Raw genomic sequence first — 13,357 nt, 5'->3', positions numbered from 1 at the left:
ACTAGAGGCATGGCTGTGTGGTCCTTTAAAAACAAAAAAGGCTGTTAAGCAAAGCCAAGTAAGACCAGAGAACATCTCTGCAAGGCAGTGACTAGCTCGTGGATCTTCGTAGTTTCCCTGATATTATCTGTATAAATAATTGCTATGGCACAGAATCATATTGCTAATTTATATACTGAAATGACATGCCAGAGAATAATTATTAACCTGGGGTATACACTAGTGAAAAAAATATTACTGTTAATTTTGCTTTTGAGAAAGTTCAGCTCGTTGAAAGCAAGTACTCTTATAGTCAGGAGTAGTTTTGAATCTCCAGTTTGAGAATTTGCAAGGTGGGGAGATAGAAATCCTTTTGGCCATACAAGGAAATAATCTCATCAGCGACGTGTGTAATATAAGCATTGACAATCCTAAGCATGCAAAAATCACTTTAGGGAGCACAAAGTAATAGCCCAGCAGTATGTCACACCCAGTGCCTTGGTGTGGCCAAAACAGTTTATTTGTTGCTGCGTGAGCTCTGGCCTTGACTCCTGTCTGCCATCAGGAACAAGTCACACAACTGTGACTCAACCACAATTAGAATATTAGTAATGCCCGTAATCTATCTTGTATGCTGTTTCTCTTCTTAGGAACCCTGTTCTATTTTATTTGTCCTACAACATCCTTGTGAAGCACAAGTATCTCTTTTACACATGGGATAACTAGTCCACCAAGGAATAACTTAATTCTTTGTCTCTAAATATGAAATGATTGATAAGCATTATATGGCACAGCTCATTTTACTATTTTTCACATTATTTCAGGTTTCCCAAGCAAAGGGCATATTTTATCTTTCTCATTATTATTTTTAATTGGTTTTCAGAAAACTTGAGATAAAAACAGAATTTAACAAATATCCCATGGAGATATTTGGTGTTCTCTTTCCTTTCAAGAATAAATTAAGACCTTCTCCACTCCTCTCTCCCGACTCTCTCGGCAGATAGTCAAAATCCCATGCCAATTTTCAAATGAATAAGGGTTCATTCTATTAGTTGGATCACAGTCCCCCTGCTAAGGAAGCCCAGCCTTGTAAATTCATGTCTGGAATCTGTAGAAGTTACTTTTGATTATAAACTTTAACAGTATGACCTGAAGGTTTTTAAACAGTATTAATATGTGACCTGGTTATGAGTTCAGCAATAAATTTCTACCTCGTATGCAAGAGGCCAAAGAGAAAACTGGTGTCTTTTATTCTCTCTGGTGACCCACACTAAATGATGCATATTTACTTTGCAAATGAGGACACCCAGTGGCCACCAAGTGAAAATATTCTAAACAATCCCTGACACTGTTTATGCAAATATAAATACCCATTGTCAAAGCTGATTGATAGATCATCTCTGTAACATCTGTTACCAAGCAGTTGAGCTTCCCTAAGTTAAGCAAGAGTGGTGGGAGTTCAGTCTTATCGCTTTGGTACCACTTCACAGATTGGCCATCTCTTCTCATTTTGAGTTGCAAAGTGTGGCTCAGCTTTGAGTTCCACTGCATGTGAAGACATGACTTGAGGCCCCAGTGAGCTGCCTCTTGGCGGGGAATGGAACCAAAGCAATGCGGATGGTATGACGTGTCAAAAATCACAAATGAAGAAGCACAGATTGTGGGAAATGCAGTGAACACATGAAAAACCATTTGCCTTGGAGCTTGAATTCATACTGAACACTGAACTTCCCCAATGAGAAGGGGTGCTGCGGTAAAGGACAGGGGAACAGCATTGCCCACAACTGCAGGGGTGAAAATAGCCGTGGGCCTAGAGCCTGTAGACACAGCTCAGAGAAAAGGAGCATCCTCAGGACCCATACGTTGTCATCAGCATGTCTGGGATATGCAGGGGAGACATGAGCAAACAAACGCTTAGATGAGACCTGCTCAGTGGAAAGAAGTGTGGTGGGCAAAGTGAGGATTCGATGATCTGTGATGAAGCTGTAGTTATAACAAGGCAAGGTACCAGCCTCCAGGAAGCTGAGAGCCTTCTTATAGAGATAATATGTGCTTAGTCACTCAGTGTTATCCAACTCTTTATGACCGCATGGACTGTAGCCCACCAGGCTCCTCTGTCCATGGGGATTCTCCAGGGAAGAATACTGGAGTGGGTTGCCATACCCTCCTTCAGGGGATTTTCCCAAGCCAGGGATCGAATCCAGGTCTCCCACATTGCAGGTGGATTTTTTACCATCTGAGCCACCAGGGGAGCCCAGTAAAACTGGAGTGGGTAGCGATCCCTTCTCCAGGGGAACTTCCTGACCTAGAAATCAAACCAGAGTCTCCTGCATTGCTGGTGGATTCTTTACCAGCTGAGCTATCTGGGAAGCCCTCTCATAGAGAGAAGTCAGGCACAAATGAAGAAAAATGAAGACAGAATGATCAACAACACACTGTTAAGGACTATAAGAAAGTTCCGATCTATCCTACAACATTGAGGTACAAGAAATGTTTCCTTACTTTTCTATAGAAAATTAAACCAAGGTCCCTATCAGTAAGGTTAGCAAAAAATCTAGTCAAGTTTCAGGGCTTCCTTCCCCTCTCTAGACTTGTACAAGACTCATGAAATCTCAGGAGTGGTCAGATTCTTAGTCTATAATAGTCTTCATCATCAATATTCCTTGTCTACCTAACGAAGTTGCCAAATTGACTGGTCCATCTGACTGCCCAGCACTGCTGTAGTAGTGGTCTTTACTACTGAGTATGGACCCAGCCCAAAATCATCACTGTCCCTCCCAAGTGAGCGCTTTTTTATTTCCAGCCTCCAAAAGTGTGCCAAGCAGTCAACCCAACTGGAGTCATGTACCTCACACTTTGGCACCTTCTTCATTTGAGGGGAAGCTGGGCTCAGAAGCCACAACTATCAAGGGAGCCCAGAAATGAGGGCAAGACTTGGTCTTTTTTAATTGCCTTATTATTATGAAAGTTTTATAGTTCCGTTAAAAAATAGAAATTAATGTTTGTTTCTTACCTCACTATCAGTGGGAACTAGGAAAAGAAAGAACTCAGGATGGAGTTCAGTAATCAAAGAAGGCTCCACAGAACAGAAAAACTTTGAATTGGGTTCTTTAAATGGTACCTAAGATTTGTTAAGTAGAGAAAGCATGATAATCTTAGGACTCAGGACAAATGAATGTACTACATCAAGATATCTGCAAATGCAGGAGACCCGAGTTCGGTCCCTGAGTTGGGAAGGTCCCCTGGAGAAAGGAATGGCAACCCACTCCAGTATTCTTGCCTGGAGAGTCCCATGGACAGAGGAGCCTGGCAGGCTACATATAGACTACAGGGTCATAAAGAATTGGACTCTACTGAACAACTAACACACAGCTTCTTGAATTAATGCAGAGATTTTATCTGGGGAAAAATAAGAAGATAAGATCAAATCAAATTGGTGAAATAAGTCAAGATAATTAAAATGTTACCTATAGCAATAGAAGACTCTTAAACAGCTTATTATCTTTTACCCTATAATATGTAAACAATATAATAAAACATTATATAAAAGATACAATCAAGAATATAATAAAAATAAGATTAAAATATAGACCTTACTCCTAATTAGAATAATTGCAAATTATACCTTCCACTTCACTTACTTACCAGTGCTTTCCAAGTTTTTAAGTTCTAACAACATTTATTTAGACTCTTCTTCATCTCAGCATGAGCCAAAAAGGAACTTACATCTTATTTTTTCTTAAGGAAATCCTGTGCCTGTTTCTATAATGTATTACCCTAGGTGGCTGTTGAGATGTAGTTTCTGCTACTTTCTTAAACTGGCCCACATCAAATCACCTCTGTTCTGTCTTAATCAGTTATCCAGCAAAACAAATTTACCTCTTTCTTGGCTTTTCCTTGTTACTTTGAGAAGCTGTATGCTGTATGTCAGTCATGTCCAACTCTTTGCAACCCCATAGATCGTAGCCCATCAGGCTCCTCTGTCCATGGGATTCTCCAGACAAGAATCCCACTGGAGTGGGTTGCCATTTCCTTCTCTAAGGGATCTTCCTGACCCAGGGATTGAATCCTGGTCTTCTGCATGTAGAAGGCCTTCATTCCTCAGTAGAACAATCTATCATGGCTCTAGTCCACACTTTCCATACCGAAAAAGTTTATCCATCTCCTGCCAACAAAGAGCTATGCTTAAAAACTGGTTGTCACAATGAAAGTAGCTTATTTTTTTCTAGGGAGATACAAGCAAAGAGAACATTTGAGCATGAATCTGAATGTCTGCTTTGAAAGCAGTCTCAGAACAGTGAGCAGCAGAGGAAGTTTTGTGAATTGAGGAACTCTGTGATTATTTCAGTCAAAAAGCTTTTGTAAAATGACACTATAGGGTTCTGTTTTCTCACTTATCGAAGTTCAGATAAAAGTTTTCCCAAAGTCAAAAAATTAATTTCTTACCTAACTATACTTCATCACCAGTTGATGATATTTTCCAAAGGAGTGCCTCAAGTCACTGCAGTTAAAATTTTGTTTTTCCTCTAAAAAATAAGTATATGATGATGAAGAGATCAAAAGGAGAATAGATTAGTAAGTAAAAAGATGCTGGTTTTTATGTAAACACTTTTTAAGTGTACAGTTTCCTCCTAAGCAAAATAAAGGACTTACTAACTATACATTTGAATATATAGACCCTTCTGTCAAAGCCAAGTTCAAACTGCATACTTTGTGAATTTAAGTAGATCCTTTTGTTCATTTTTTCATCCCACCCACAGATGCAGTATCTCTGTGTTTTCGTTCCTCAGATTTAGTGAACAAAGGAAAAGGTTACAATAGGGCAGCAGCTAAATTTGTAAGGAAAGAGCTTTGGGGGAGGGGGGGGAATCAAACCCCTAAAGGTGTCTCAAAAGGTTTACAGCATAAGAGGATTTAAAGGCATCAACCTCAGATTTCATTGACTTTTTCCCTTAGTCCCAGCAGGTCCTCCCTCTTCAAGAAGAAGCCGTTTCACTGCAGCTTTAGAATGAGGGCATAGGTGTCTTTCAGAATGTTGTCTAGAATTACAGCTATCCAATGCCTTTGTTCACAGAGTTAAAACTTAGCTTTCGCCACTTGTACTGTAAGACAGTAAAGGTATTTGAACTTTCAGCCTTTTGTTCCACTGGAATCAGATGCTCAAAGTATGTAAATTCATAAAGTATGTGGCTTGATAATACCCCAAAATGAAGTGTTAACTTATGTTTATAATTTGTCCCATAAAGTTAATGTACAATTATTTGTTGATTAATTGTTTGATAATAAACTCACCTCATAACTAAAAGGATTTAAGTTGGCTTGAAAAAATATTCAATACATTAATAAATAGGAAAATATATTTGTGTATGGCTATAAAAAGAAATCAGAATAGAAGTGAAATAAGGAGTTGAATGAGGGCGAGGGTAAATTTTACATAGAAGAGTGCACCATAGGTCCTACATAGTTGCTAAAGTGTGGCCTAATTTTATTTTTACTCTTTCAAGTAAAAATGTAATGTTAATTCATCACAAAACTTTCATTTATTCATTTATGTTCATACATTTATTCATACAACTGTAATGCTGATACTGGTCCCTTCATTGATTTTATAGTTACATAAGTATATGAAATATGCATTTTAAAATAACTTTTTATTTTTTATACAGCGTTTATGGGGAAAGACTTGGTGACCCACTCCACTATTCTTGTCTGGAAAATCCCGTGGACAGAGGAGCCTGGCGAGCTGTAGTCCATGGGGTCACAAAGAGTCAGACATGACTGAGCAACTAAACAACAAACATGCATTTTTAAAGCTTACTTTCCATTTACAGTTATTACAGAATATTAGCTGTATCCCCCACGTTGTACGATACATCCTGGAGCCTGTCTTACACCCAGTACTTTGTAGTTCTCACTTCCTCACACCCTATACCACCTACCCCATGGGTAACCACTAGTTTGTTCTCTATATCTGCAAGTCAGCTTCTTTTCTGTTATATTCACTAGTTTGTTGTATTTTTTATATTCCATATGTAAGTGATATCATACAGTATTTTGGAGAAGGAAATGGCAACCCACTCCAGTATTCTTGCCTGGAGAATTCCATGAACAGAGGAGCCTGATGGGCTACGGTCCATGGGGTCGCAGAGAGTCAGACACAACTGAGCGACTATCACTCAGTCACTCATACAGTATTTATTCTTCTCTGTCTGACTTATTTCACTTAGTATAATGGCCTCCAAGTCCATCTGTGTTTGTGCAAATGGCAAACTATTGTTCTTTTTATGGCTGAATAGTATTCCATTATATATGTGAAAGTGTTAGTTGCTCAGTCGTGTCCAACTCTATGTGACCCCATGGACTGTAGCCCACCAGGCTCCTCTGTCCATGGAATTCTCCAAGCAAGAATAGTGGAGTGGGCTGCCATTTCTTTCTCCAGGGATCTTCCTGACCAGGGATCAAACCCAGGTCTCCTGCATCCCAGGCAGATTCTTTACCATTTGAACTACCTGGGAAACCTGGGTGTGTATATATATATATATATGCTTCTTAAGGACCTTTAAATACTTAAAATGTGCTCCAGAATGAATGAAAGTTCATTACATGCGTGAATTAATATATGAATGAAAATTCAAGTAATACAAAACATACCTAACCAAAATATTGAGATCATAAATAAAATATATCATTAGTAGTTTTAATATTTCCATCGACATGAAATAATAAGCAGTGATTATAAAATTTCATACAGAGTGCTCCCAACTTTTACAGGTTGTATATGGCTCAGATGGTAAAGCATCTGTCTACAATGCAGGAGACCTGGGTTCGATCCCTGGGCTGGAAAGATTCCCTGGAGAAGGAAATGGCAACCCACTCCAGTACTCTTGCCTAGAAAATCCCATGGATAGAGGAGCCTGGTGCAGGCTACTGTCCATGGGGTTGCAAAGAGTCGGACATGACTGAGCAACTTAAAAAAATATATATATATAAAATTACTGAAAATATGTTTGAAAGTCAAATTTCTGAAAACTGAAGAATTTATTTCAGTTTTAGGAGAAGAATTCTGCACCAATCACTAAAAAAAAAAAAAAAACAACATGGAATAGCTAATGGTTCCTGTAATCCAGGCTATGACAATCTGGAAGACAGGGAAAACCCTCATTGGGAGATAGCTCAAAGCACCCCCTGCTTACCAGGAATGGGTAAGCGTATGAGGCATTTGCTTCTCAAACGCTGATGACCTTCCCACAGTTCACCTACAGAGGCAGTGAGAGCAGGGATATGCTAGGTGTGTGGATCCAGGGGGCTTCCAGGTGGTTCAGGGTAAAGAACCTGAAAGAACCTGCCTGCCAAGCAGGAGACATGGGTTTGATCCCTGGTCAGGAAGATCCCCTGGAAGGAAATGGCAACCCACTCCAGTGTTCTTGCCTGGAAAATCCCATGGACAGAGGACCCTGGTGGGCTACAGTCCATGGGATAGCAAAAGAGACAGATACAACTTAGTCACTAAACAACAACAGATGGAGCTAGGGTAGAAGAAAGTCTTTCTCTGCCTACTGCTTCCCACTTGCATTAGTGATTTCCTCAGAGCCACCCTGTGGAGATGCCAGGGAGATAGAGAGGGGAGGGACATACAGGACCATCTGCTCTAGATGGTGGAATCTGTGAGCAAGCAACCTCTAACCTCCTGTGGTGCAGAGACTCCGCAAGCATCCACCCCAGGCAAAGAGGTAAAACAGACATGACTGAGGTCAGGCATCTGGCAGGACAGTGGATGTAGATTTGGGGAGAAAGGGGCCATAGTTGCACTTGTATCCCAGCTTTTCTCCAGTAAAAACTGGATTCTTCCCAATGGGATCAGCTTGGGAAGTAGCACCAAAATGTGAAAGTTCAACATGATCACTCATCACCTGATAATATGAAAGAGCAACTTGGGTGTGCGATTGAGCACAATCTGGGAAAGGGAGTGAGAAGAGGCTGGGTGTGGAGGCCTGGCCACCTGGCCCTGTTTCATGTGCTGACCCACTTAGCACACATGAGCCTGGTGGCCCAGATTGAAAACTCAAGGGCTCTTTGGCCCTGACATTTGACTTCAGTCTGTCAACCAAAATTCATCTTGGTTTTAATTTGAGAGCTCGTGTTTCTTTCCCAGCCACAGAGTCTTCCAATTCCCATCTCTCTCTACAGCATCTCGCCCTTGCACTAGTCTCATTTTATATATCTGGACTGAGAAAGGACTGGATTTCACACCTAATTAAAAGAGATTGTATTGCCTGCTGTTTCCTTTTCTCATTCCTTTTCCCTTGTGCACAGGCAGCTTTTTTATTCTAGTGCTTAGTCCTATCCCTGGACACCCGCCGTTTCAGGGACAGGCAGGAACTGGGTTCCTACAACATAGACAGCCAAGCCCTCCATCAGCTATTTCACCACAAGCAGAATCCCCCTCCAGTGTTCACTCCTGCCTCGCCTCATCCATACTGTGCTCACCCGCAGAACACCATCACTTAGAGTACACGATCACATTCAGGAATAGAATTCCTTGCGTGTTCCAGTGAATGCCACCACAGGCTGACTCTATATTTTTTACTCTAGTGGAAAGAAGATGGGTTACTATTTTAAAACACGCAGAGAACTATTTTTGTCAGTTTTTTTTTTTTTTTTTTGAATAGCCCAAATGCCTATTCACTGCCAATCTAAGAAAGAATGGAGTTAGCATTTTCACACCATTCCTTCCTATACAGTCTCTGAATAACCATCTAATCAAGATTTGTTTTCAATGGGGAACAAATCTTCTACAGTAGAGTATTTCAGATTTATTCCGTTGGAATCTATACATTAATGCCCACTGGATGAAAAGGACCTGTTTCACAAAAGCCTGGACATCGCCTTGCTGTGGCAGAAACTCTTTCCCACTGTATTAGTGTTGAAAATGAAAGAAAGCCTGGGAAAGGACTTGCTTCAGCATTGTGTGCTGGAGGGCCGAGGCATGCTTGAATGGACCGGCAGGGTCCCCCGTCGCATCTGTACACATATCAGCAAAAACCGATTCAGCCTTTCACGGCTGCTCACTGTGGTGCAGGACCAGTGCGCTCAGAGATCTTTAAAAATTGTGTCTGCAAAAATCCAACTAGGTTGGTCAGGTCAGGCTGTATATGTGTGCAGGTTTTGTCTCTGTGGTTTTTAATGAAGTTGGCAACAGCATTACTGAAAAAATCATAACTCGGATTATTTAGCAGACAATTTTTTGTTATTATTGCTTATTGCTGTAGATTTACCTGATTATTTAGACTTGAGTGGATCAGCCCAACAAGCAGTTTGAACTTTTTTTCATGAGTTTGTATGTGTTTGTGTGTGTGTGCCTGTATCTACAAATGTGTGTGATATAATGACAGCTCTTGTTGGTGACCATATCCATCTCTACAGCAAGCTCCATCATCACTTTCCGTGTCTTTATCTTTTCTTCTATGTTCTGAGAATTAGATGGCCCTCAGTCTTTGGGTAATCCAGATTTCATTTGTCAGTGATCCAGTATCATGTGATAAAAAGAGCATCAAAGGGACATGGGATCTAATCCCACCTCAGCCACTTACTAGCTCTGGAAAACATTGGGCTAGTCATTTAGATACTTTGAAACCCTCAACTTCCTTTTACATCAAATACTAATAATAGGACCTGTCCTGAAAATATATAGGATTGTTATAAGGAGTAAATGAGTTTATACCTGTAAAAGAGTTTGTACACTGTAAAATGCTACATGGTTATTAATTATTATGATAATTGTGATTGAGCTTCTTCCCAGAGTTATCAGAAGGAAGACAATTCTTTGTCATATATGACAACTCAAGTGATATAGCTGTGACTGCTGCTATGAGCAATTGTGTGTTTAAAGAGTGTTTTTACCTGTGTGGAAAAAAGTTTTTAATAAATCCATCCTACTCAGAGACTTAGCCAATTTTAGTGCTTACCATTTTACTTAATGAAATGAAATGAAAGAGACCTTGGTGATGGTAAAATTGTATATAGACACCTCTACATTTTAGTGCCCGAACTCTCTTTTATCTCTTGCATTATTCCATTTATAAGTTTTTTAAAATGTGCTTTATTAGATGACTGAGGCTATGAGACAGCACACTAGTTTATGGATAGGTATAGAAGTAGCTGGAGGGTACAGTGAACAGGCCTTATTACGCACCTTTATGGCAGACCCGTGGACACCTAAGAACCAGGCGTCATTCAGAGGCAAAGCATGCAATACAATGAAGCAGGTAAGAGTGTGAACTCTAGACCCAGACTGCTAGGTTCAAATGCCAGCTTGACCACCAACTACCCGTGTGGCCTTGAGTGGTTTCCCGGTTCCTCTGGCCTCAGTTTCCTCATCTGAAATATGGGGATAATAATACTACCGACATTACAGGATTGTTGTGAGGACTCAATGAAACAATGTACATAAAGTAGTTAAAACTTGACGCTTAAAAAAAATTGCTCTTATTATCACAGTGCACAAGCATGAGGGACTCAGTAAGACATTAGAATATGATCTGCTGACTGATTTCCTAAATTTTCCTTTCTAGGTTTTTGGGGCCTTCCTCTGGTGCTGTGTTTTGTATTAACAGTTATAAAGGATTCACCTTGATTCCTTAACCTGGCAAGGACAATTTGTTTTATATAAAAGGAAAAATAGAAACAGTCATCTAATGAAATGTTTTAGACACATTAACAGACCTAATAGAAATTGGAAGGAAAGGGAATTCTCTTACATAAAAATTTGCACAAATCATATCACTCAAAGATAACATAGAGCCTGTAGGCAGCATTTATTAAGTTTAGTGGATTTCTGTGAGGCTGACTGAATGTAAAGTTGGGAGCAAAGGAAATGAATGAGTATATAAGGATGCAATCACAACAGCTGAACTCAGAATGAGGAGATGGATTGTATCAAGTAGAAAAGGTTGTTGAGCTCAGACTTCTCTGAGCAGGTCCTCTTTCCTAAGGCAGAGGAGAAAGAACCTGAGGAGGCGGGCATTCCTGTGTGTGCAAGCCATTACCTCTGGGTTACTTCTAACAAGACACAGGGATCTGGGTCACACCAACAATCTATACCTAGGTCACCTAGTTTTGAAAGCCTACTTACTTGGCCTCCCTCAAGCTAATCATTCAGTTGTAAAGGCAAGAATGGGGAATGACTGAAGAATGACTTGGAGAGAGGGATTCTTTAGAGAATAGGAAAACAACAGGAAAGCCCTCAGCCTAGTGTTATAGACACTTGTTGTCCTTCTCAATCTGAGATCTAGGTGTTACCAGCCTATCCCTTGTCTGTGTAGCCTAGGATAGAAGGATGGCAGTAGGTCAGGCTGTCCCGATGTTCCATGTTGCTGACTGCTGCCTTCCTCCTGGCAACTGTTGGATATATCCCTCTTGCAAGAGCAGAGAGCACCCAGTTCCTGAGATAATTGTGCATCCCACTCAAGGTTAACCCTATCGTCCTGACCTGCTTACTAACAGTCCTCCCAAGAGCCCAGTTTGAATGATGAATATTCCAGTCTCCCAGGTCAACACTGCCATCTTTGACCTTTCTGATGTTTCTTCTTCATTAAACCTCAGTAAATTCAGACAACCACCATATAACATACAACACCCTAGAAAGTATTCAAACAGGTCTCACCAAAGAGGATAAGAAAAATGTAGATACAGACAGTGGACAAGTGCTCCTTTAGCAAGAAGATTGCATTCTAGAGCGTGTCCCTCCACTGGAAAACACGGTGGTAGCTATTTGATGTCTATCTTAGTCTAAGCTGAATTTTCCAAGAATTTTTGCATATGTGGTATGGATTTGTGGAATGTGCCATGTTAATTAATAGGAAGGGAATTAAATATTGTGGTCTATAAATAAAATAAGGAATTTTGATAAATTGAGAAAAATACAAGCTTTCCCAAAGGACCTGGGCTTAGGTCTGTCTAAAGTGGAGGCAGAATTTCCTGAGAACAAGTCTTCATTTGCCTTTTGGTTCTTATTTGCTGAAGCTATAGGAATAGCAGGCAATGACCCATCAGTTTTTTAGCCTGCTGTACTTCAGCTGACAACCCTGGCTGCAGGTCTAGGGGGTCAATTATGGATTCGGTACCCCCAAATAGCTGGGGCCCTGTTGCAACAAAATCCAAGGCCTTGTTACCATAGGACATCATACCCACAGATCGACCTGATACAAAGCCTATCCATCTTGCCACAGAGCCTGCTTGTGTCTGCAAAGGGGTGCTGCTAGGAGCCATGAGCATTGCCCACCTGAGACCCAAATGTTAGGGATGCAGCCAGGTCGCTCTGACCCACGCCCTGTGTTGTGTCTGTCTCACCGTGCAGGTGACATCAGTTGCAAGGGGATGACCGAGCGCATTCACAGCATCAACCTTCACAACTTCAGCAATTCCGTGCTCGAGACCCTCAACGAGCAGCGCAACCGTGGCCACTTCTGTGACGTGACGGTGCGCATCCACGGGAGCATGCTGCGCGCACACCGCTGCGTGCTGGCCGCCGGCAGCCCCTTCTTCCAGGACAAGCTGCTGCTGGGCTACAGTGACATCGAGATCCCGTCGGTGGTGTCGGTGCAGTCGGTGCAAAAGCTCATTGACTTCATGTACAGCGGCGTGCTGCGCGTCTCGCAGTCGGAAGCCCTGCAGATCCTCACGGCCGCCAGCATCCTGCAGATCAAAACTGTCATCGATGAGTGCACACGCATCGTGTCGCAGAACGTGGGCGATGTGTTCCCGGGGATCCAGGACTCAGGCCAGGACACGCCACGGGGTACTCCCGAGTCAGGCACCTCCGGCCAGAGCAGCGACACCGAGTCAGGCTACCTGCAGAGCCACCCGCAGCACAGCGTGGACAGGATCTACTCGGCGCTGTACGCCTGCTCCATGCAGAACGGCAGCGGCGAGCGCTCCTTCTACAGCGGCGCAGTAGTCAGCCACCACGAGACTGCGCTCGGCCTGCCCCGCGACCACCACATAGAAGACCCCAGCTGGATCACGCGCATCCACGAGCGCTCGCAGCAGATGGAGCGCTACCTGTCCACCACCCCCGAGACCACGCACTGCCGCAAGCAGCCCCGGCCCGTGCGCATCCAGACCCTGGTGGGCAACATCCATATCAAGCAGGAGATGGAGGACGACTACGACTACTACGGGCAGCAAAGGGTGCAGATCCTGGAGCGCAATGAGTCCGAGGAGTGCACAGAAGACACCGACCAGGCCGAGGGCACCGAGAGTGAGCCCAAGGGCGAAAGCTTCGACTCGGGCGTCAGCTCCTCCATAGGCACCGAGCCTGACTCCGTGGAGCAGCAGTTCGGGCCCGGGGCGGCGCGGGACAGCCAGGCCGAACCTGCCC

The 13,357-nt window shown here is 42.4% G+C and overlaps 1 protein-coding gene across 1 annotated transcript in view; it reads left to right on the top strand.

The window, feature by feature from the left end:
* The window catches only part of ZBTB20 (zinc finger and BTB domain containing 20), an 851,623-nt gene that overhangs the window by 818,822 nt on the left and 19,444 nt on the right, over nucleotides 1-13,357 (top strand). Inside the window, exon 5 of the mRNA XM_010845359.1 lies at nucleotides 12,335-13,345. Coding sequence (XP_010843661.1) covers nucleotides 12,335-13,345 — 1,011 coding nt within the window. The remainder of the gene's footprint in view (nucleotides 1-12,334; nucleotides 13,346-13,357) is intronic.

This window comes from Bison bison, unplaced genomic scaffold, assembly GCF_000754665.1.
Source record: "Bison bison bison isolate TAMUID 2011002044 unplaced genomic scaffold, Bison_UMD1.0 scf7180017864215, whole genome shotgun sequence".
Taxonomy (NCBI): Eukaryota; Metazoa; Chordata; class Mammalia; order Artiodactyla; family Bovidae; genus Bison; species Bison bison.
The sequence above is the reverse complement of the archived record's forward strand: the minus strand, read 5'-3'. Positions and strand labels throughout refer to the sequence as shown.